Source organism: Sarcophilus harrisii, chromosome 1 (assembly GCF_902635505.1).
Source record: "Sarcophilus harrisii chromosome 1, mSarHar1.11, whole genome shotgun sequence".
In the NCBI taxonomy this organism is placed as follows: domain Eukaryota; kingdom Metazoa; phylum Chordata; class Mammalia; order Dasyuromorphia; family Dasyuridae; genus Sarcophilus; species Sarcophilus harrisii.
In genome coordinates this window covers 35319376-35341453 of record NC_045426.1, presented here as the reverse complement: position 1 = coordinate 35341453, position 22078 = coordinate 35319376, and the positions used below count along the sequence as shown (strand labels likewise).

At 39.2% G+C, this 22078-nt stretch overlaps 1 protein-coding gene across 1 annotated transcript in view; it reads right to left on the bottom strand.

Annotated features, from left to right (window-relative positions):
* Positions 1-21736, bottom strand: part of GXYLT2 (glucoside xylosyltransferase 2) — a 74205-nt gene extending 52469 nt beyond the window's left edge. The window contains exon 1 of the mRNA XM_031954020.1: positions 21265-21736. Within this exon, the coding sequence (XP_031809880.1) occupies positions 21265-21551 (287 nt within the window). The 5' untranslated portion in view covers positions 21552-21736. The remainder of the gene's footprint in view (positions 1-21264) is intronic.
* Positions 21737-22078: the final 342 nt, after the last annotated feature.

Here is a 22078-nt window from a genome sequence, read left to right as displayed (position 1 = left end):
AACATCCTCCAAAACTGAGCGATTCAATTCAGTAGATACTTACTTCCCACTAAAAGACACAGATTTCCCCCTTACCAACTAGATCTGATAACAATACAAGGAAACTAGAATTTTTGTAGCCTCGGGAATCACACAAGCTTTATTCTATCTCTTGCTCCAGACACGTGGACCGCAAATCCCATTCCTTCGCTCGCTTTTAACTCTTCTTCTTGACTTGGGTGATCCTAGAGAGGACCCTAATCCATTCTACTAGAACTCCAGCAAACCTTCCTTTCCCCTTCTCACACATCCAGTCTGCTCCTCTGATCCGGGTCCACCATTGTGGCACATTGTTACTCAAAGTTAAAAAGTTCCAATCTTGGGGACACAAAAAAACAATGTCTTTGACACTTTATAGGGCAGTTAGGTGGTGCAATGGACAGAGCGCCAGGCTCGGAGTCAGAAAGATTCATCTTCCTGAGTTCAAATCTGGCCTCAGACACTTACTGGCTATATGCCATTTGACCCCGTTTGCTCAGTTTCCTCATTTTATAAAAGCTGGAGAGGGAAATGGCAAGCCACTCCAGTATGTCTGCCAGAAGACACAAAATGGTGTCACAAGGAGTCAGACTAAAACAACAGAACAACACTTTACAACCTGGTTTATCCCCCTATGGCTTGTAGAACTCCTTTGCAAAGAGAAGATGTCTTCTTCAACTAGTACTGTCACAATCCAATTCCTAAACAAGTCCCTCCCATAAAAATCTCCCATTTATTCTTTCTTTCCATTCCCACCATGAAATACTGCTAGCTATAAGAACAGGGGCAGGGGCAGACCCTGAGCAAGAAGGCCACAGGCCTCCTCCCTTCCTGCCAGGCCTCCACTCTCTGAGGTGCCATTCATTAATCCCCTCAAGCCTGGATTGAATTAGGACTCTTGAGAAATATGCAAGCAAAGGCATTTTTTACAGCGATTCCCATTCAGAGGATGAGGGACTCTTACTCTGAAAACACTGACCAGAGACATCACTGGTGAATCATCCGTACCTTCTTATGCCATTTCCAAGTGCCTATTATGAGTATCCCCATAAAGCATTTATTAACTGACTGCTAGCAGGTGGAGCCATGCCAGTTGCTGAATCAAGACTACCCGGAGTGACTGCCTAGAAAGAAGCTTATAATATAATAATACACACTTACAGAAAGACTGGATCAAAGGCAAGTTATGAAGCTCCATGGCCTTGTGCCAGATGTCATTGCTTTTGCTATTTGTTTTTATATAACTCCAAGAAAGAGCATTTCTGCACACACAGAGCCAACAACAAAGAGGATTCTAAATGGAAATCACGAATTTAAATTTCACACTCTCTGCTTTTTGCTCCAGTGTTAATACCAACCCCTAAGAGCAGCATCTGGGGTGTTAACAATTCAAAGCACAAATCTTTCCGATGTCACTTTGTAATTAAATTAAAGTCAGTGTAACAAGCATTCACAAAACACCTACTATGTACTAGAAAAAAACAATGTAGTATAGAGAGAACTAGCAAGGGCCCTTGCTTCTTGTTTTCCCTCCTCTTCTTCCTCCTCTTGTTTTCCCCTCCTCTTCTTTCTCCTCCTCCTTTCTTCCTCCTCTTCCCTCTTCCTCCCCCCTCCTCTTCATTTCTCCTCCTCCTCTTTCCTCAGATATTGATCCACCCTGTCACCAGCTCCAGTGGCTTGGAAGGAATTTATAACTGCTCTGCAGCTGCTTCTGTGGTCCCCAACCCCATGTTCAGGGCTTCCTTCCTGCCAAGGTAAAGAAATGCAGGAAACCAATAACCCCAAATCTTCCCTTCAAAAGGCAGAAGCTTCTTCCTTTCGCTCCCGAAAGACTAGATATTTTCACAGCTGGCAGCAGCTGCCCCAGAATTTCCCCCCAAATTTTCCTGGGGCAGTTCAGCCCAGCTCAAGGCTCCCTACCCATGCTGGCTCTGCTCAGCTCAGCCCAGCCCTTGAATTCCTTATTATAGCTGCAGATCTTCGTAAAGACCTTTTAAAAGTTTTTGTCTTGCTAATTCTGGCTACTCAAGGATGTGGGTAACCAAAAACTGGACATTTTAACACTGTGCTTACAGATCTAATTATCCCCCTGAAACGAACCTTTGCCAAATGGAAGGAAGTAAAAATGTTAAGGTATATAGTGGTAGACTCAATTCCAGTCTGAGGTGGTATCATGTATGGAGTGCTGGACCAAAGCCTGCCTCAGATACCAGCTATGTGACTCCAGTCCAGACCATTTATTCTCACTGGGTCCTTGTTTTCTTATCTACACAAATGTTGGTGTTGGACTTAATCTCCAAGGTCACTTTTGGCTGCAAATTCATGATCCTAAGGCAACCTCCTGTTCAAAAAGTACTACTGTTTCTAAAAAACAAATACTGAGAAGTGTGCGACCAAGATATAACATCACAAAACCCTATGGATCTTACTGAATTCTATTGGTTCACATGGGAACAAAGTCAGAAGACATCTGGAACACATCTGGAGAAAAGAAATGGAGTTCAAGGCCTTGGATGTTGCTGGGTAATGCATTCCTTTGTCTATTGCCTGACAAAGAAATCCTTCAGCCCGTCGCTCTCTTCTCTTAAATGATCAGGACTCGCCCTCATACCCTGTCACTCTTTACATGTTAAAAAAGAAAAAAGAAAGTAAAGAAACGGAGACCTAGGGATTAAAAGATTCTTCTGTGCAGACTCTCAGAGGCAGAGGCAAGACTAGAACTCAGAGCTCCTGCTCTCACACTCAATAACATTTCAAATATATCAGTGAACTCAGTGGAAATTGTTGATTATAAGAGAAAGGTCCCACCCTCCTACAGATTCTATAATCCTGTGATTGCAAAAAGCAGAAATTTTGAAACAAGTTCATTTAATTTACCACAAAAACCAGTTAAACTTTTATTAAATGTGTTCTGTAAACAGAAACATAAATGAAATCTTCCCTACCTTTAAGCTCATTCTATTGGAGAAGATGACATTCACATAGGTAAGCATTTCTTAAAAGGAAGAACAAGGGATAGAACTGTGATTTCCCAGGTGTAGGGAAGTTTCAGGTGAAGAAATGTTCCCCTACCACTGTACGGTGGCACTTTCTCTGTAACTTATAGTTCTTACAGAGTTGATTAAAATAATGGTTCTCAACGTTGGTCTAGGGACCACTGGGGATATCCAAGACCCTTTCTAGGTGTCTATGAGATAAAAGCTCTTTAAAAAGTAATACTAGGATATTTTAATTCTGAAGATGATAAATATCTCATTTTATTTTATTTATTTATTTTTGGTGAGGCAACTGGGCTTGGGTGACTTGCCTAGTTTCACATAGCTAGTAAGTGAGCCTGGATTTAAACTCAGGTCTGGTGCTCTATCACTGTACTATCTAGCTGCCCTATTATAAGTATTATATTTAAATTATATATTATTATATATATTATATGATATTATAAATATCAACAGATATAACCCACATAAACAAAAGCTCTTGGGGGTCCTCAATGATGTTTAAGGGGTCCCGAGGCCAAAAAGTTTGAGAATCACTGACTTAGCGTAGGAAGATCAGAGGGACAGTAGGGATATATTATACAAAATCCGTGTGAAATAAATATAAGACAATCTGAAGGGAGGAGAGACTAGCATCTGGGGTGAGCAGGAAGAGGCTCATGTAGGAGATGGCATTTGAGGTAAGCTTTGAAGTAAACTAGGGATTTGAAGAATACCATTATAAGTACCAAGGAGAAATCCTTCAGGAAACTAACAGATTAAAGAGAAAAGATAATAGCATCTACAAGGACTCAATACTAGCTTTCTTTCCCATTCCACTTACAGAGCTATCTATGGAGTAGACTTTGGAAACAAGAAAGACTTGCTTTTAGACAGATCCAAAAGAAAGCAACAAATTATATCTACTCTGATTCAAGCCCTCTGCTCACAAGAACCCCAAACAAAAATTCTATTTGGGATGGAAACTAACATTCAGCATGACGAAATGGCAAAGGGTGCTTTTGAGGGAGAATCTGGGTTCTGCTCCTAAATCATTATGGGACCTCAGGCACACCTTCCCCTCCCCACCAGTACTCAATTTCAAAATAAAGGTTAAGGGCCCCTCCCAACTTTGAAAAAAGAAATCGAGGAATTCCAGATTATCTGAAAAATTGCCATTACTTGTTTTCCCGGCTGCTGGAGATGTAACATTTTCTTAATAGCTTAAAAAGTCTCAGGCGTTAGAGTTAATTAAACCTCAATTTCTAGAGATTATAAATAATGAAATACGGCATTTATGTGAAGTGGTATTTACTTTCCAGCCCATTAGTGCAAAAAACACTGAATTATTAAGGTGAATAATTGACTCTACACACAGACTCTTTCTTCTTGTCTTCTAGCTCCCTTTTAATTGCTCCCTTTCGATCAATGAGCTAAATTTCTTCATCCATTCCAATCTATGATCTGATACCTACTATGTGGAACCTACTATGTGCAAGGCAGTGAACTGGATAGACAAAGACAATACAGGAAATACAGCTGCTACCTTTAAAGAGCTTGCTCGTGTATAAATGTGATGCTTTACAACTGGCCAGTAAATAAGATTGTAGGTGCATAACTGGAGTCTAGAATGCCCTGAGTTCAAATCACATTCTAGATCCTTCCTAATCGGGGAACTCTGAACAAGCCACTAAACCTCTCTTGGCCTCAGTCCCCTCATCTGTAAAATGGGAATGATAATACCTCATGGAGCTTTGTATGCCAAAGTGCCACACAAAAATCTTAAAGTGCTCGATAAATGCTAGTGATTATTGTTAGTAAAGCAACCAGCTCCGAAAGTAAGACTTAAGTCAGGACTGTCCATAAGCAGTCAGAGGAAAATAACTCCACAATTGAAAAAAAAAAAAAAAAAAAAAAAAAAAAAAAAAAAAGAGAGAGAGAGACAAGGGGAATGGATGCTTATAGTTTAAAGGATGATATGCTACACTTATAGGAACATTACATGTGCCCAGGTCTTTCTCCTCAGTTGAATGTCTGTCTGTCTGTCTGTCTCTGTCTGTCTCTCCTTCCCTTCTCTCTGTCTCTCACTCTCTATCTCTGTCTCTCTTTCTCTTTCATCCTTCCAATTTCAAGGCTGATGCTTTATCCACTGCTCCATCTAGCTGCTCTCCCCCCAAACCCCACCCAGTTGAATCTCTGTAAAATTGCCTTTGTAACTATCTTTGCATTTAGGACACATTGTCTTACTCTTAAAAGAAAATACATACACCAGAAAAGCAGCATCTGCTCCAACTAAGAGTCACCTGCAGAATAAGGGGGTTGGACCGAGAGCTTCCAAGGACCTTTCTAACTCCAAACCTAGGATCTTGCCATTTTACAATCACATAATCTTATAGCTCCAGGGGCCCTTGGAGGCCATGTGGGCCAGTACAGACTAGGGCAAAAATGGGTCCTACAATATATCTGATAAGACATCACCTTGCTTTTGTTAAATGAAAGGTGAATAACTCTTCCATTTAATTCCTAGAGGTAATTCAGAATGGCTGATTAGGACCACATTTACTTTTCTTAGACAAGTGTTCAATCTTGACATCTGGGTTTGGAGCCTCAGGTATAGCAATATGTTGAACACACCAGCACCAGATAGGGCAATTCGATGAAATAGAACAAACATTTATTAATATATGTGGGAAGAAAAAAAAAAAAGAAAACTGAATGTTGTACAATTAAGTTCAACTCAGCAAGCATTTATTAAGCACCTACTATATGCCAGATACTGTGTTAAGCCTTTCTTTGTACATATTTAGTTGCTTGTTGTGTCCTCCCTCAAGACTGTGAATTCCTTGAATGAAGGGGCTGTTTTTTTGCTTCTTTGTATCCCCAGCAATTAGGTGCAGCAATCAGCACAGTGCCCAGGCATAGTAGGTATATAATAAATGCTTTTTGAAATGGCTTGCTTTCTTGAGAAAGGGAAAGGAGAGAAAAAAAAAATGTAACTCAGAACCTTATAAAAATGAGTATTGAAAATTGTCTTTATATGTAATTGGAAAAAAATACTATTTTTTATTGTGCTTGGTTTTTTTTTAACTAAATATTTTATTTTTTCAAATTATATGTAAAGTTTTCAATATTCATCTTCATGAGATTTTTTAAAATTCCAACTCTTATTCCCTATTTCCCTTCCTTTCTCCTCCCCAAGACAGCAAACAGTCTGATATAGGTTATACATGTACAATCATATTAATCATATTTCCACATATAGTCATTTTGTGAAGAAGACTTAGAACAAAAGGGGAAAAAAACATGAAAAAGAAAAAAAAAGCAAAATGAAACCTAAAAGATTTTGGCAAAGTGCAGAAACAGTAACCAAGTTTGGCCCTGAAGAAGAAAAAAAAAAAAAAAAGCCTTCATTTTCCTTTCTAGCAGAATTTGGGGGACTCTGGGTGTCAGACATTGAGTATATTGTAGGCCCAATTGAAATGTTTGGTTAATTTTGTTAGACTGCTTTTTTGGGTCTCTTTCTTATTCTTTGTTATGAAGGATGATCTTCTGGTAAGAAGGAAGATATGTATTTAGAAATGAAGGTGATGAAGTATGTAAGGGAAGAGAGTCATATTAGGCCATTTCAAAAACATTTTAATAGTCTCTGCCCTCAAAGAGCAAAGAGGGGTTGGGAGGTGGGAAGAGGGTTTGATAAAAGCACATCCTGATACAAATAAGTATGATAATTGAACAAATGTAACAAAGGCAAGAAAATATCTAGAAAAAAATGCTCTATGTAAATTTGAGTTGGAAGAGATGATTTTCTTCTGGGTGAAGGGAAGGTATCAGAGAAGGATTTGTGAAGAATGCTCCACTGTGGCTTTGAACACAGAGGATTTCAACAGGAGAGAGTATTTCAGGTATGGGACCCGGGATATAGGTAGGAAATAATCCCATCCTACTTCCACTTAGGTGGGAAGAAAGAATGTTAATGAGATGAAGAGTTCTCCAAAGAAATTGGCCAGAAAAGCTATTAGAATTACAAAGAGATGGAGCTTTTCCTTCCAGAAAATATGGAGAAACCAAGGAAATTTCACGCTTAATGTGCAATGATTACCTTTCTGGCAAAATCAAGCAATGGTTATCTACTGTGCACTCTCAGTGCAAGCTGGTCCCCTTTCTAGAAACAGGCAGTTGAGATGCTTCAAAGCCCATCTCTCCATTGTCTAGTTTATTGGAGACAATAAAAGCATTTTTTTTAAACAGAGGAGATTCAAGATGAAAATAAAGGAAGAAGAGCTCTGAAGAGGCAGAGAGGAATCTTATATATATCAGGAAATGAGTGGTAGGAGATTTTACACAGAGAAGGGGAAAAAAAAAAAACCACTAAACACTTCTGAAAGAGGAAAAGTTGGCCCCTCGGTCCATCAATTAACAAGCATTTATTAAGTCCTTACTTTGTGCCAGATACTGTGCTAAGTTCTGAAGGTATAAAGAAAGGCAAAAACACTTCTGATCTTATGCAGCTCATGTTAATGAATGATGAGTGATCAAGTTTTCACCATACATAAAATGGGGAGACAGAATGTAAGTAACTACGAGATAAATTGCAAAGTAGATGGGACATAGTCTTAGAGTGGAAAACATTAGTGGCTGAGGGGAGCAGCAGAGGTTTCATATACAAGGTGAGAGCTGAACTGAGTCCAGAGTGAAGTTAGGAAAATGATGAGATGATGGAGAGAAGGAAGGATGAGAGACAATCTGTATCAAAGCAGGGAAGAAAGTGCCATGTTTGGGGAACTTCAGGTGGAACAGTATCGCTAGAAAGGGAGTGAAGTGCAAGAAGATTGGAAAGGTGGGAGGGGCACTGGATATGAAGAAGTATAAATGTCTAACATAGGATTTTTTGGTCTGGGCTTGGAAGGCATAGAGAGCCACCAGTTTTTTGTTTTGTTTTGTTTTGAACCACCAGTTTTTACCAGTTTTATTAGTAAGCGGGTGGCAAGGTCAGATGACCACTTTAGGAAAATCATTTTCTTTCCCCCCACCACTTTAATAGATTTTACTTTTTCCAATTACATTCAAAGATAGTCTTCAATATTCATTGCTATAAGATTCTGAGTTCCAAATTCCTCTCCTGCTCCTTCTGTTTTCTCTCCCTCCTTCCCAAGACAGCAAGCAATCCGATTCAGGTAATACAAGTATATGTTTATAAACATACGGAAGTATGTTTAGTCATTTTGTGAAAGAAGAATGAGAACAAAATGAAAAACCACAAGAAAGAAAAAACAAAAAAATAACATGCATGGCTTAATCAGCAGATTCCATAGCTCTTTTTCTGGATGTGGATAGCATTCTCCATCACGAGTCTTTTGGAATTATCTTGGATCACTACATTGGCGAGAAGAGCTACATTTATCAAAGTTGACAATGGCATGTTGTTGTCACTATGTACAATATTTTCCTGGTTCTGTTGACCTCACTCAGCATCAGTTCATGGAAATCCCTCCAGGTCTTTCTGAAATCTGCCTGCTAATCATTTCTCACAGCACAACAGTATTCCATTACATTCATATACCATAATCTGTTCAGCTACTACCCAATCAATGGGCATAGGAAAATCATTTTCACGGGGGAGTAGAGGATGGATTGGAGTAGCAGAGAGACTAATGCTATAGATGGACAGGTGTTGTCAGGATCCAGTCAGGATCAAAGATGAACAGAATGACAGAGAGAATACCATCTTGGTGATAGGTACTAGGGCAGTTATTTCTCCACCTGGCATTAACAAAAATGATATTTACCTTCTTTTCTCTATGTGTTATATGAAAGACTTATCAAGTTTAGTGGATATAATAGAGATTTACTATAAAAGTAATAAGAACAACCTTAAAAACTTACAGAAATTCATAGGTTGCAAGTATAAAAAGGAGTAAGAAAAAAAACATAAAACCCCATAGCACCCTATTTCTATATGCATACCTAGAATATGGATGACAAGCAAGAAGAAACAGAAATAAGAGAAAAAGAGGCAAATTTGACTTCATAGATATTACTGAAACTTGGCGAAATAAGCCCTATGATAGGAGTTCTTTTTCCATAAAAAAAAGTCTGAACCTAAATAACAAATAAAATGAGCATATCTGTGTATACTGTAGGACAGAAGAAGCAGTTTGTACATGAAACTATAAAACTATCACACAGAGTCTACTTTCTTTTTAAATATACATAATGGAAACTGGCCAATGAAAGCCCAGCCCTTTTAATCATGTACAGTATACTTGGCTTTATGCAATCCCATGTGTGGACTTCAGAACACACGCAGATATTGTATTACTGTTTTCCTGTCTGCTTAGCATGTGGTGAAGAAAAAGGCCTTGTGGCTGGCTGCTGAGCTGGAACTGAGTGTTTATTCAGAAAAGCCAAAGAAAGCCCTCTCTTTCCTGGTGGCAAGAGAGGCAAAGAGTGCTGTAAGAACCTGAAATCTATGTTAGAAACAGCATCAGACAGAGCCTCCTCCTTTTGCTCAAAAGGACCAGGTTCTCATTGGTCATTCACCTGTTACATATATAAAAAATTCAATATGTAACTTTCAAAATTGACCTGCTTATCTCTGATTCCTTTTGGTCTTCTTTCCATTCGATTTTCCTTTTTGGAGGAAGGAATACTGTCCCCAGACCTTCTTTCCACATCTAATGTTACATAACCAGGAAAACTGGACATAGAGAATTGGTTAGTCAATAATTAAAAGCTCCATTAAGTTCCTACTATGTGTAAATGTTGGGATTAGAAATGCAAAAACAAAAAACAAAGGAGTTCATATATTAATAAAATAATCTATGAATCATTACACTCTGAAAACTAAGATTAAAAAAAAATTGGAGACTATATTCTAAGAAATTTTACATTGAAATTGTACATACTTATTAGAACCAGGAAGCAAAGACAGAAAGAAGTGATCCAGTTCTGAAAGGAAGCCCTAAAATAAAAGTCCCAAAAATATCCAAAGCTTCGGTTTCAGGAAAAAAAAAAAAAAAAGACTGTAAGCATCGGGGGTGGGGGTGGGGGGTTGGGGGGAAAGCCAGCTTTCCAAGGAGTCACAGTAAAGCTCATATAAGATCAGAGAACTTAACACTAGAAATAAGGAGAGCCTGAATAACAATATTCCAAAAGGCAAAAACAAACAGGCTTGAAACAAAAAAACAATTTACCCTACAAAGCTGAGTATCATTCAACAAAGAGGGAAATGACCCTTTAATGGAAGGGACAACTTTCAAGCACTTCTAATGAAAAAAACAGAGCTGAGGAGGAACTTTTAAATACAAACAGAAGAGGCCAGAGAAACCTAAAAGATAAATTTATTTATGTAATTAGAAAGAGCCATATAATGATATAGCATTAGCATTTAATGGGGAGAAGAAACAGATGTCTCTTCAGAATCTTAATATCTTCAAAGGCTATTGATGGAGTGAAATAAGAAAAACAGAAGTTTAGGGGAGCAGATTGCTTCTGTTTTGAAGATTAAAAGAGAAGGGGCAAACAGAAGGAATATACTACTTAGAAAAGAGGAAGAAGAGGGTACAACTTGCTATTTTTCATAATTGGGATATCTGAAGAGTACTGTGAGTTGTTGAGGTTCAGAAACAATTGACATTTGGGGTTTTCTTGGTAAAGATGCTGGAGTGGTTTGACATTTCCTTCTTCAGTTTATTATTCCTCAAATAAGGAAACTGGGGTAAATGGAGTTAAGTAACTTATCCAGTGTCACACAGCACATGGAAAAAGGGTGAGGAAGTGCCTATGTCAGCTGAACTTTATCTCAATCTGAAACAATCAAGACATTAATGCAGCTTTTAAGAAGAAAGTTTTTGTTATCTTTATCTTTTTCCATCAGCCTCAACTCATTCTGAGCCTTAATATTCCTGACAGTATTCTTTGTGGATTGTACCATGTTTTTTAATGTTTATCTTCCATTATCTGCTTTTGCTTCTGTCTCTAAAAAAACCCCATACAATTATTTTGGATTCATTCAAAACAAACTTCCGAATACTAGAGGAGGGAATTAAGAAGGAGAAAAAAACAATCTTTAACTAGAAACTAAGAAATATTTTAGCTACCTCTTATTCATTTGAAGAATGGCTCCTCAAATTGTGGTATATGAATATAATGGAATATTAATGTTCTATAAGACTTCAGAGTGGTGTGAACAAATGCAGAATGAACATACAAAGAGGGCAACATTGTAATGAAAAGTGAATTTGAGAAACTTCTGAATTTAGGTTACTGAGTGTCTTCAGAGTGCCAGAGATGAAGCTTGTTCTCATCTTCTGTCCGCAGGATAATAAGCACAAGATAAAGAAACATACATTTTCAGACATGGTGTGGATTCATTTGCTCTAGTATGTTTATTTGTTACAAGAGAGTATTTTTCCTTTCATTTTTTAATGAGCTAAGAAGCTTTGGGGGTTAATTTAAGCTGTGGCTAGATAACTACTGGCTGGAGTTATCAGAGAGTGGATTTTTGCTTATATGAGATTGCCTCTCGGGTCCTTCTAACTTGGACTCTAAGGCCAGAACAGACCCTGAGAGAACAGGGGCGCGATCAAAGAACTGCAGGTCACAATGAAGGAAAACTAAAGTCAGGTTGAACATTTGGCAAAAAAACCAATTAGGAGACCTATTAGAGAAGAGACTCATTCAGAATCCAAGGTCTTGGATACGGGCAGTTTTTAATGATGGTAAGCTCTTTCTGGGTTCCACTCATGGATGGGTATTTGTGGCTGAAGTAGAGTGGGAATGAGGAAGTACAGATCAGGGAAACTGAAGAGATCAGAGTGTCAGAGGGTCAGGAATATGAAGAAAAAAGTCATCAAAATGACTTCAGAAGCAAGGTAGGAAAGTAAGACTGACAGCCAGGTGATGAAGTTACTGAAGAAGGTGGCAAGAGTTTCCTGGAGGTTGACAGATGGCAAACAACAAGGATGCATCCTGGGTGATATAATTGGATGCCTAAAACATCAAAGGAGGATGGACTGTTGAGTGAAGGCACTCAGGGCTTTACTAATTGGTTAAATCTGTTGTGGTAGCCAATGTCTAGGCCTCTGCAGTTACATAAAGCATAATTGGCTTGGTCTGACTGATGGGAAATTTGATACTTGACTCTGATGCGAATATTACTTTCTGCATCAAGTACCATGCCAAGAGGAGTCATATGTCTGAAACTACTCAAGGATAAAGTCAAAATGTCTCTTCTGTAAATATTAGAGGAATCATCATAGATCAATCCATCATACTGAGTTTAGTTCGTAAATTTTAAAGGGAAAAAAAAAATTACATACAAAGCCTAGGCCTCCCAAACAATGGACATTCAATAAACGTTCAGTGCTGATAATGATGATAATGACAAAGAGGCCGATTCCAACAAATGTGTAGTAATTGATTCATGCTGTAAGTAATCCCTTCTCATTTCATTTTTTAAAAATAATTTTATTTGTATCTTTTGTTTTTTGTATCTTATTTTATATCTTTGTTTTTATATCATCAACATTTCCAAGTTCAATTCCTCTTTCTATCCAAGAGCCATTCCTTATAACAGAATAAAAGGAGAGGGAAGAGGGAACCAATTGAGCAAATCTAACCAACACATGAAAAAAGTCTAATGTTATCTATGCTGTTTCATTCACACAATTTCCCATCTCTTCAAAGCAATGAGAGAGATCGCTTCTCTCCTTTTTGTCTGACCATTAGATTTATCATTTATATATTCATTTTATATGTATCATTTATATATTCATTTTATATGTATTTATCATTTATATATTTACATATTTATCATTTTTACATTTCATTTACATATATCATTTTTCCTTTCATTGGATTTATGCCCATTTCATCCCTCCTCCCTCTATCATAAGACTTCATCCCAATTCATTTTCTATCCTCTATTCTTCTTTTATTATGGAGATGTGAAATGTGAACTAGCAGCATTGACCTATTAAGGAAGAGAAATTGACTATTTCCCTTTCTTGCTTGAAAATTCTAAGACTCCATATGGCCTGTAAATAGACAATACCTATTTTCTTTCACAGCAAGGCCCAAGTATTTAGGAATGACAGTAGGAGGAGAGGAAAAACCATGTCTTCCACAAAATTACAACCACCTGAATTTCACAGATGGGACTTTATTAAGAGGATATATTTCAAAGGCATGACTTATATCACAAAGTTTCTAACTATGAAGTTTTAATCTCATAGAGTATTACTTAAAATAACTCAGAAAACTAAAACTCCCTTCCACAAGCAGTCTTTATGCCTGAATTTGGTACATCTATGCTTAAAAGGGCAGACTTCAAATCCAAGAGATTTTGTTATCAGCTCCCATTACCTCATCCCTGAAGAGTAAATGAAGAGCCTCATGTTTCCAGATTGTGGGGTTTTATCATTTGAGGTCATATGTTTGAGAGCTCTGTTTGACTCCCTGTAGCCCAAATCTGCCACTAGACCTTAACTAAACCCTAATTTCATTTAGGTACCCTAAACCTAGACCTCAACAGCATCACCAGAAAAATATTGCAGTTAAAAAGGTGATTGTGCATCAGAGAGTAGCTTATACTCATTTAAACACTGCACAGTATCTAAAATACAATCTGCTTACACTCTTCCTCTGTTCACTATATATTTACTTTTCTTCCTCCAAAAAAAAAAAAATTAGGAAAGTCTAGGAAAGGCAACACTAAATGTAGTGCTTTTTTTTTTGGGGGGGGGGCAAGGCAATTAGGGTTAAGTGACTTGCCTAGAGTCACACAGCTAGTAAATGTTAAGTTTCTGAGTCTACATTTGAACTCAGCTCCTCCTGACTTCAAGTCCAATGTTCTATCCACTATCTGATCTAGCTGTCCCAGTTTGGAATCAGAGAGTTGAGTTTAAATTCTAGTTCTTCTATGTATTGATGAGTCAGTCACAGACAGTGTGATAAGTATGAAGTCAGGAAGAATTGGGTTTAAATCTTAGCTGTGTGTGGCCCTCTGATCCTTAGGCTTCTCAGCTGTAAAATAAGGAGTTGAACTCAATGGTGCTTCTTAGGTTCCTCCAGCTCAAAACCTATCACTGTAAGTGGACACAAAATCTAACCTCTCTCTCTCTCTCTCTTTTTTTTTTTTTTTTCACTCAGATACACAATATACAACTGGAAACATGAAAACATGAAGCCAAAGCTAAGCCTTTAGCTGTGATATAGCCAAAACACTCAGGCCCCGGAATCAGCAGGGTCTTTGAGAGACAATGAATTTGGTTTCTTGGGAAACTTCATGACTCATGGTAAACTAAACTTACTCCAAGCTTTTCCAAGCTGGGCAATCATAGCTCTTGGCTGTTGGAGAGACAGCAAAACTAAAAATTCAATGAGAGGGATAAGATTCCGATTCAATAAATATCCAAACCTTGTATTTCAACCCAATGGTTCTAGTCACTTTTTCAAGTCTTAAATTGTGAAACAAAATACTGCATAATTTTTAGTGTATTAGCCCATCACATTTCCCACTTCATTCCCTTTTTCAATCCTCTCATGAATCTTTTCCAGAAAGGACATTGTCTTATTGCCTCATAGCTCAAAAGATTTCTAACTTGGAAGGAAAGAGATTTAGGGAGAAAGAGACTAAGTGAAAAGGGAGCTTAGTGTGGTGGAAAGAGCCAGAGGCCCTTGGTTCACATCCCAACTCTGTTCCTTACTCCCTGTGTAACTTTTCCACATCTGTAAAAGTAGAGGGCTGGAGGAGATAATCTCTACAATTCCTTTTAGATTTAAGTCTATGACTTGTGTGCATGTGTTCTTCCTCATTAGATTGTAAGCTCCTTGAGGGCAGGGACTGTTTTGCCTCTTTTTGTATTCTCAGCTTGATACCTGGAATATGGTAGGCACTTAAGTACTGATGAACTGACTAAACCTAAAAGTCACTTGGTTAAAATCACACTGTTCTCAGTCAGTGCACAAGCATTTATTGAGTGTTTACTATGTGTTAGACACTGTGCTAAATGCTAAGGATAGGTTCAAAGAAAGGCAAAAGGTCCCTACCCTCAAGGAACTTCACTAGCTGGTCCCTTGACCAAATCAATCCATAAACCTCCTGGGATCAGAGGTTTCAAGCTGGAAGGGATTTTAGAAGGCAATCTGGTTCAACCTTCTCAATCACAGATTGACCAATGAGTCACTTGGGACTCAGTTTCCTCAAGATCATGGAGAAAGTAGGTGGCAGAGTCAGGATTTGAACCCAGCTACAAATCCAGTACTCTTTCCATTCTACCTGGCTGATTGTGCCTAAGATTCCATTTCCAAGAAGGTCAAATTAGATGATCTCCAAGATTTCTACCAATTCGAAGATCCAACAGGTCTACTATGCTTATTTTCCTTTGAAAGATTACAAGGACATACTTTATCTTTTTCAATCAAAAGATCTCAAAAATCTACAAAACTCATTTCCTAAGTCAATCCTTCCTGGGGAATGAAAGCCTAGAAATTGCATTTTTTTGGCAGGTTTGCAAAGGAAGTCTCTTCTAAGCTTATATCTTCTGACAACCAACAGTAGACCATGTAACAGACTCATTCCACCACCATTTTCCTGCCAGGACAGTTTGTCACTGCAACAATAAAACAGCTAGGAGTCTTCTGTGAAGGCTTCTCTCAGAATGAAATGAATGGAGATTGGCCAGTGACAGAAAATGAAGTATTTGTCAAAAGGAAAAGTGTAGGTCACAATGAAGGAAAACCCTGGTCAGGTTGAGGAGTAGAGAAGCATTTGGCAATGACTAGGAAACTTATCAGAGAAGGGGATTTCAGAATCCAAGATCTTGGATGAAAAATGCAATCCATATCCAGAGAAAGAATCTGTGGAGCTCGAATACAAATCGAAGCACACTATTTTCACTTCTAAAATTTTTTGTTTTTTGTTTGTTCTTTCTCACGGTTTTCCCCCTTTGTTCTGATTCTTCTTTCACAACATGACTAAGAGTGAAATTGTTTAAAACTACTGTATATGGATAGCCTATATTGGATAGCTTGCTGTTTTGAGGGGTGAAGGGAAGAGAGAAAAAATTGGGGCTCAAAATCTTACAAAAATGAATGTTGAAACCTTTATATATAATTGGAAAAATACTTTTAAGTGAAAATTTAAAAAAAAAAGGAAAGGAAAAAATGAGGTAATAGAGGCAGGAGTAGAATGTAAAAGATAGCTTCCAAGTGACTCTGACCTTTAAAGAGAAAGCATGAAGGGAAGACAGATGATGATGATGATGATGAAGAAGAACATGATGACGACAGTGATAATGATGGTGGCAGCAGCTAGCATTTCTGTATTACTTTATGGTTTATCAAATGCTTAATATATGTTATTTCGATTGATCCTAAAAACAACTCCACGAGGTTGGTGCTATTATTATCATCTCTCTTTTTTTTTTTTTTTTTTTTTTTTTTTTTTTTTTTTTTTTTTTTTTTTTTTACAGATGAAGGAACCGAGGCTAAAAGATCTTAGACCCAAAGATTAGAGAGTTCTAAAAATTTAAAGAATTGCTTGGGAGACCAAGAGGAGACTTACCAAGAGTCATAAAGTTATCAAGTGGCTGAGAAAGAGTTTGAACTCAGGATTTCCTGACCCAAGTCCAGCACTCTATCTACTATATGATCCAGATGCTGCTTCTGGTGAATAGAGAGCACAGTTTCAAATACTACCCCTGACATGTACTATGTGACCCTCGGAAAACCCGCTTATTCTCTCAGTACTCCAAGAAAGTCTCTCAAGTTACAGATGGCAAAACAAGTAATGATCTAGATTGGTAGAGGATGTTTCCTCATTGGGAATTTGCTATGTCAGTGAAATCAAGGGACTGGTCTAAAAACAAGTGCTCTCACATACACAGTGATTTGAAGACATATTCTCTTGGGTGATCTTCACTTCTCTCCTTTTCTGATAGGTGTAGTCCCTCCTTAATTTCAACTCATTATAAAATGCTTTCCTGTTTAGGACGATGGAAGAAAGGAAGATTGACATCAAAATATTCTATGATTTAAAAAAATGATGATAGATTAAAGTCATATTAGCAAATGAACCTCCAAATACAACCCATAAAACATTTATCACATTCTAAATTCACACTCCTTGCATACCTGTGCCCATATATCTAGCCTTCGGAATAGGTCTGCAAATTGTAAATAAACAACAACAACAAAAAAAGAGTAGAAGCTTTTTAATAACGAAAATTGCATTTATAAATGATCTGAGTTAGAATATAAGAAATCTCCAGTATAGTCAACTACTGCCTATGTAGTACAGCAGATATTTTCTATTTTAATTGTTAATAAAGGGCTACACAATTCAAAAAATCAAACCAAAACCAAAACAATCTTTGGGGAAATTCTTACTATTGTCATTTTTCAGTCAAGTCCAACTAAGGATTTTCTTGGCAAAGAACTCTTGAAGTGATTTGCTTGTCCTTTTCCAGCTCATTTTACAGATGAGGAAACTGAGGCAAACAAGGGTAAGTAGCTGGGTCAGAATCACACAGCTAGTGTCTGAGGCCACATTTGAACTCAGTCCTCCAAACTTCAGGCCAGGTACTTTGGATCCACTACACTACCTAGTTTCACAGAGGAAGTAACTGAAGCTCAGAAAGGCTTAAGTGAAAACATTTAATCCATTATGAAACTGGGAAGATAAAATACAGCAAGAGCTCTAGTCTGGCACCATGGTTGGCATAAAGTTTTGGAAGAAGGAGCTGGAAGCTACAGCTGTTTGAATTTTCCCATCACTGTAGATAGGCAGTCAATCACCATCTCACTATAAGAGAAGCACCAGAAGAATGTCAGGCCTAGATGCAAATTCTTAATATCATCCAGTTCTCATAGCTGCAGGAGTCCAGAGAAGGCTATAGGCCCCTTCTCAGCTAATTGAAAGAAATGCTAAATTTCAGTGAGAAACTAGTGAAAATAAAAGTAATCTTTCTCAGTCTATGTTTATCTCTCCTTGATGCTCTTGGATCCATCCAATTTTGGGTCATTGTTGTGAGAATGAAGGTTTCAGAGAGGACTGAATCTTAATAAAGATAACCATGGTCCATTAATGCTCCATTTTTAGTCAAACCTCCTCATTGTACAAACAGGGAAACTGAGCCTGGGGGAAGTAAAGTGGAAGAGCTGGGACTAGATCTCAGACCTCCTGACTCATTACTCAATCTATTACATAGTTCTGCTGCCTCTTCATTCACATGGCCTTTCCCTTTTAGATCTGACATTAAGTGTTCATTTTCTTGTTTTTCTGCATGAATGACATTGTGGTCTCATTTCACAGACCCCACCAAGAAAGATCCCAGCGCTCTCTCTCTCTCTCTCTCTCTCTCTCTCTCTCTCTCTCTCTCTCTCTCTCTTCCTCCCTCCCTCCCTCTCTCTCTCTAATAGAGTCTACGCCTATTGAGAGTAACATTACAATCAAATGACTAGTTGTAAAATTGTAGGGTCTGGATGAGCCTAAGCAATCATTGGAACCTTAATTAAAATGAAAACAAGATGTTGGAAGAACTAGAGCATTGTGTTTCACGAATTGACGTGGCAGGACTCCACCTCCCCCCAGTATCCCTGGGGAATAGCCTGCTGTGTCTCGGATGGTGGGCAGGTGGTGATCTGCATCTTATCCAACTCCAAACTTTTTTTGCTCACCACAATCACAAGTCTGACCTTCCTTAGGCCAGAAATAATGAGGTCACTCATATTGCTCCACATCTCTTTTGGGTTCTGGCCACTTAAAGGGATTGAAGCATTTGTATTCCAAAACACATGTAGCCTTTTATTTTCCCCAAAGGTGAAATTTTTACTTAAGTATAGCAATATAACCTGATCCAGAAAAGGTGGAAAAATACTTCATGCAGTGGTCCTTGACTAGGCTGCATTTGGCACCATGACTGTCAAGGTGGCTCAAGAAACAATGAATAAATAAGGTCCTGAAAACTCTCAACTTTCCCAAAGAATATGAAAATGAATTTCATCTTTATTCATTTGAGCAAGAGACTTCCTGGCTCTTATTTACCCTGGGCAAAGTTTTCTCATTTTATTCCTTATTCCTCCTGTTGGTCACGATTTCCATGATAATCTAAGCGATATGTTCAAAAGAAAAATGACTTTGGGAGGTACTGTTGTTCATGGAAGTAATCCTACTTTAAAACATCAATTTATATTCTGTTTATGACCCACTCCCTGTCAGAGCAAACTTGGCCAGCTGGACAATAAGATGCCACCCAAATTCTGCTTCACAATTTCTTTAAACCAAGTCTGAAAGTCTCTCATTACATCATCTTCTTTATAAAAATGTCTGTTAAATTATGAGCTAGTGTTTTTCATGTCTTGATTCATTCTCTTCAGTCAGTCAATAAAATGTGATCGAAGAGAAACTCTTAAGATACTTAAGTGTCTGAGGTGTGTTTACACATTAAGCACAATTAAAATAGTGTGTTTTCTATTGAAATAAATATGACTTTTTAAATCTCCCAAATTCTAATGAACTTGCATTTCAGCTCAACATAGGAAATTATAGGAATCAGGGGATATATTTTCTGAAATCTGAATAATTTTCTACTAGAAATTTCTCAAAAAAAAAATCTTAATTCTTCTTAACTTTGAAGGCTATAGTCAGAAGAGGTAAAAGTGCTACAGTTATACTTAGAATACCACTCCAGCCTACTCAGAGGTTCAGAGAAAAAGGAAACCTCAGAAATGATCCAACCCTCTCATTTTACAGATGGGCCACTGGGCACATAGCAAATATCAGAAAAAAACAAGATGAAAACCCAGTTCCTCTGACATGAAAACTTGGGCATTTTCCAATAAATTATGCTGTGCAATATTAATCCTCACCTCCTCTAGCCAACTAATCATTCAGTAAGTACCTAAGTTGTTCTGGGTACAGAGGAGACAAATATACAAGTTACAGTTCTAATTCTCTCATGTTTCCAACACATAACACACCCACATAATATCAATGGAATGCATGTTTCTTGAAGGAAGGGATTGGGCTCCTCTGTTTCTCTATCTCTCCCTGTATCATTATAGTCCTAATTTGTCAAAATTCCTGCACTAAATATGGGCTTGGTAAGTGCTTGTGGAATGAGTAAACAACTATAAAGAAAGGCGGACTCATCAAGATTTACTTTCTTTTGCTTCATAATAATCTCTCATATTTATAAAGTATCAAACCTTCTACAGAGTAGTTTTCCTCATATAGTTGATCCTCAGGAAATAGGCTCCGATAGGCAGGGCACGAGCTGTTATTCCCATTTTAAAGATAAGAAAGGAGACTCAAAGAGCTTCAATGAGTTGTTCAAGGTCATCCAGTGAGTCAGAAACCAAGACTCTGATTTTCTGACTCCAAGCCTAGTGCTTTTTCTCTACACCTGGCTGCATTCCATTTATCTCCAGCTAGTTTCTGCCAAAACACTAGAACAGATTTCGTAGTTTCAGCTGGGGGAAAAAAAGTTCTTCAATTATTCGCAAGCTATTAAAGACTCCAACAAATGTGTGCTTTGCATCTGAAGTGCGGCAAGTTATAAACATCAAAAGCTCTAATCAGACTAAAGGGAAAAGGTCCAACTGACAGGAGATTGTAAAAAGCTGTTCACAACAAAGGAAATGAACACAAATACCTAAACTGCAAAAGAATGGGAAAGCACGGTTAAGGTCAGGGACAGAAAGAACCCTTTGATGAATACCAACAACATTTATTATCTCGCATCAAGAAAAAACATACATATTTAAAAGTAACCACAGCTTCTTGCGATACAAAGTTGCCAGCCCCAGGACCTTTAAAGAATATTGTTTAAACAGCTTTCTCTCCCTTCCTTGCCACAGTTCCCCCCCCCCCCCCAAAGTAAAGGGGAAAAACTCCAAAACACAGACTGATGATTAGAATTGCAAGAACAAACACAAATGGTTCGGGTGCCACAAGGAAAAGGGGCTGCCAGCTGGGTAAAACTTGAAACCAAAAATGTATGGCAGGATCTGGTGAAGGGCTTCTTCCTAGCTTCTCAGTAGAAACTGACAACAATCTCAGTCAATACAGAGCAAGGCTCGGATTCCAGGGCTGTCGCCCGGGCAAACTGGAGGGGGAAAGGAAAGTGGGGGGGGGGGAGTGACTGGGGGGCGGGAAATCTGGGCTTAGGGCGGCCCCGACCACCCGGGGCCCTTCAACAGGAGGGCAGGCTCCCGCCGACGTCTCCCCCCGCCCCCGATCTCTCCCCATCTCCCTGCAGAGACTCACCTAACGCCGGCAAACTTGTCCTGCCTCCCCGCGATCCTCTTGCCCGGCTTCGTGTGGAGACGTGGCTGCCGGAGCCGCTTAGAAACTTGAGCCGCTCCCAGGGGTCGGACCAGAGCGAAGGGAGAGGGCGCGCTGGCTCCCCCGGGGCCGGAGAGCGCAGAGCGCAGCCAACTCTTGCCCGGAGGCGCTTTGGGGGGCGCTTCGTCCGCGCTGCCCCCGAGCAGATAAAGAAGCAGGAGACTGCCCAGGCACAGCAGGACGGCCACGACCTTGCAGGAGAGCCTCATGGTGCGGCGGAGCAGCCCCGGCGCGCCGCGGCCGCCCCACTGCTCATGGCAGCGCCAAGGAGCGCCCGGACTGGCTGCTTCGGCCGCTGCGGCCGCGGGCGAGGGGGGAAGCCAGGCAGCACGCGCGCCAACGCGGCTCCTCCGGCCAGCAGCGGGGCTCCGCTGGAAGAGGAGGAGGGGAGAGAGCCAGGGGAAGGGGGGCCCCGGGGGAGGGGCTGCGAGCCTCTACCGTACTGTATGGAATAGCCGCTCTCCCGGCCAGGGAGCCGAAGGGGGCCGGGAGGGGCGGCCGAAGTTTCCCGGCCGCGGGGGTTCCGGTGTGGGGGAGTCTCTCCTATCTTGGTGCCTGCTGTATGCACAGCACAGCACTTACCACCCTGTACCGATGCTAACGATCGCTATATCCGCCAAGTAATTGGAGCAGAAGCAACGATGAATGAATAAACAAGGATTTATTAAGCTCTTTGTAAGAGGGCTGTTGGAAGAGGTTTAGAACTGAAAGGAACCTTAGTTTTTCCATTGTTTTC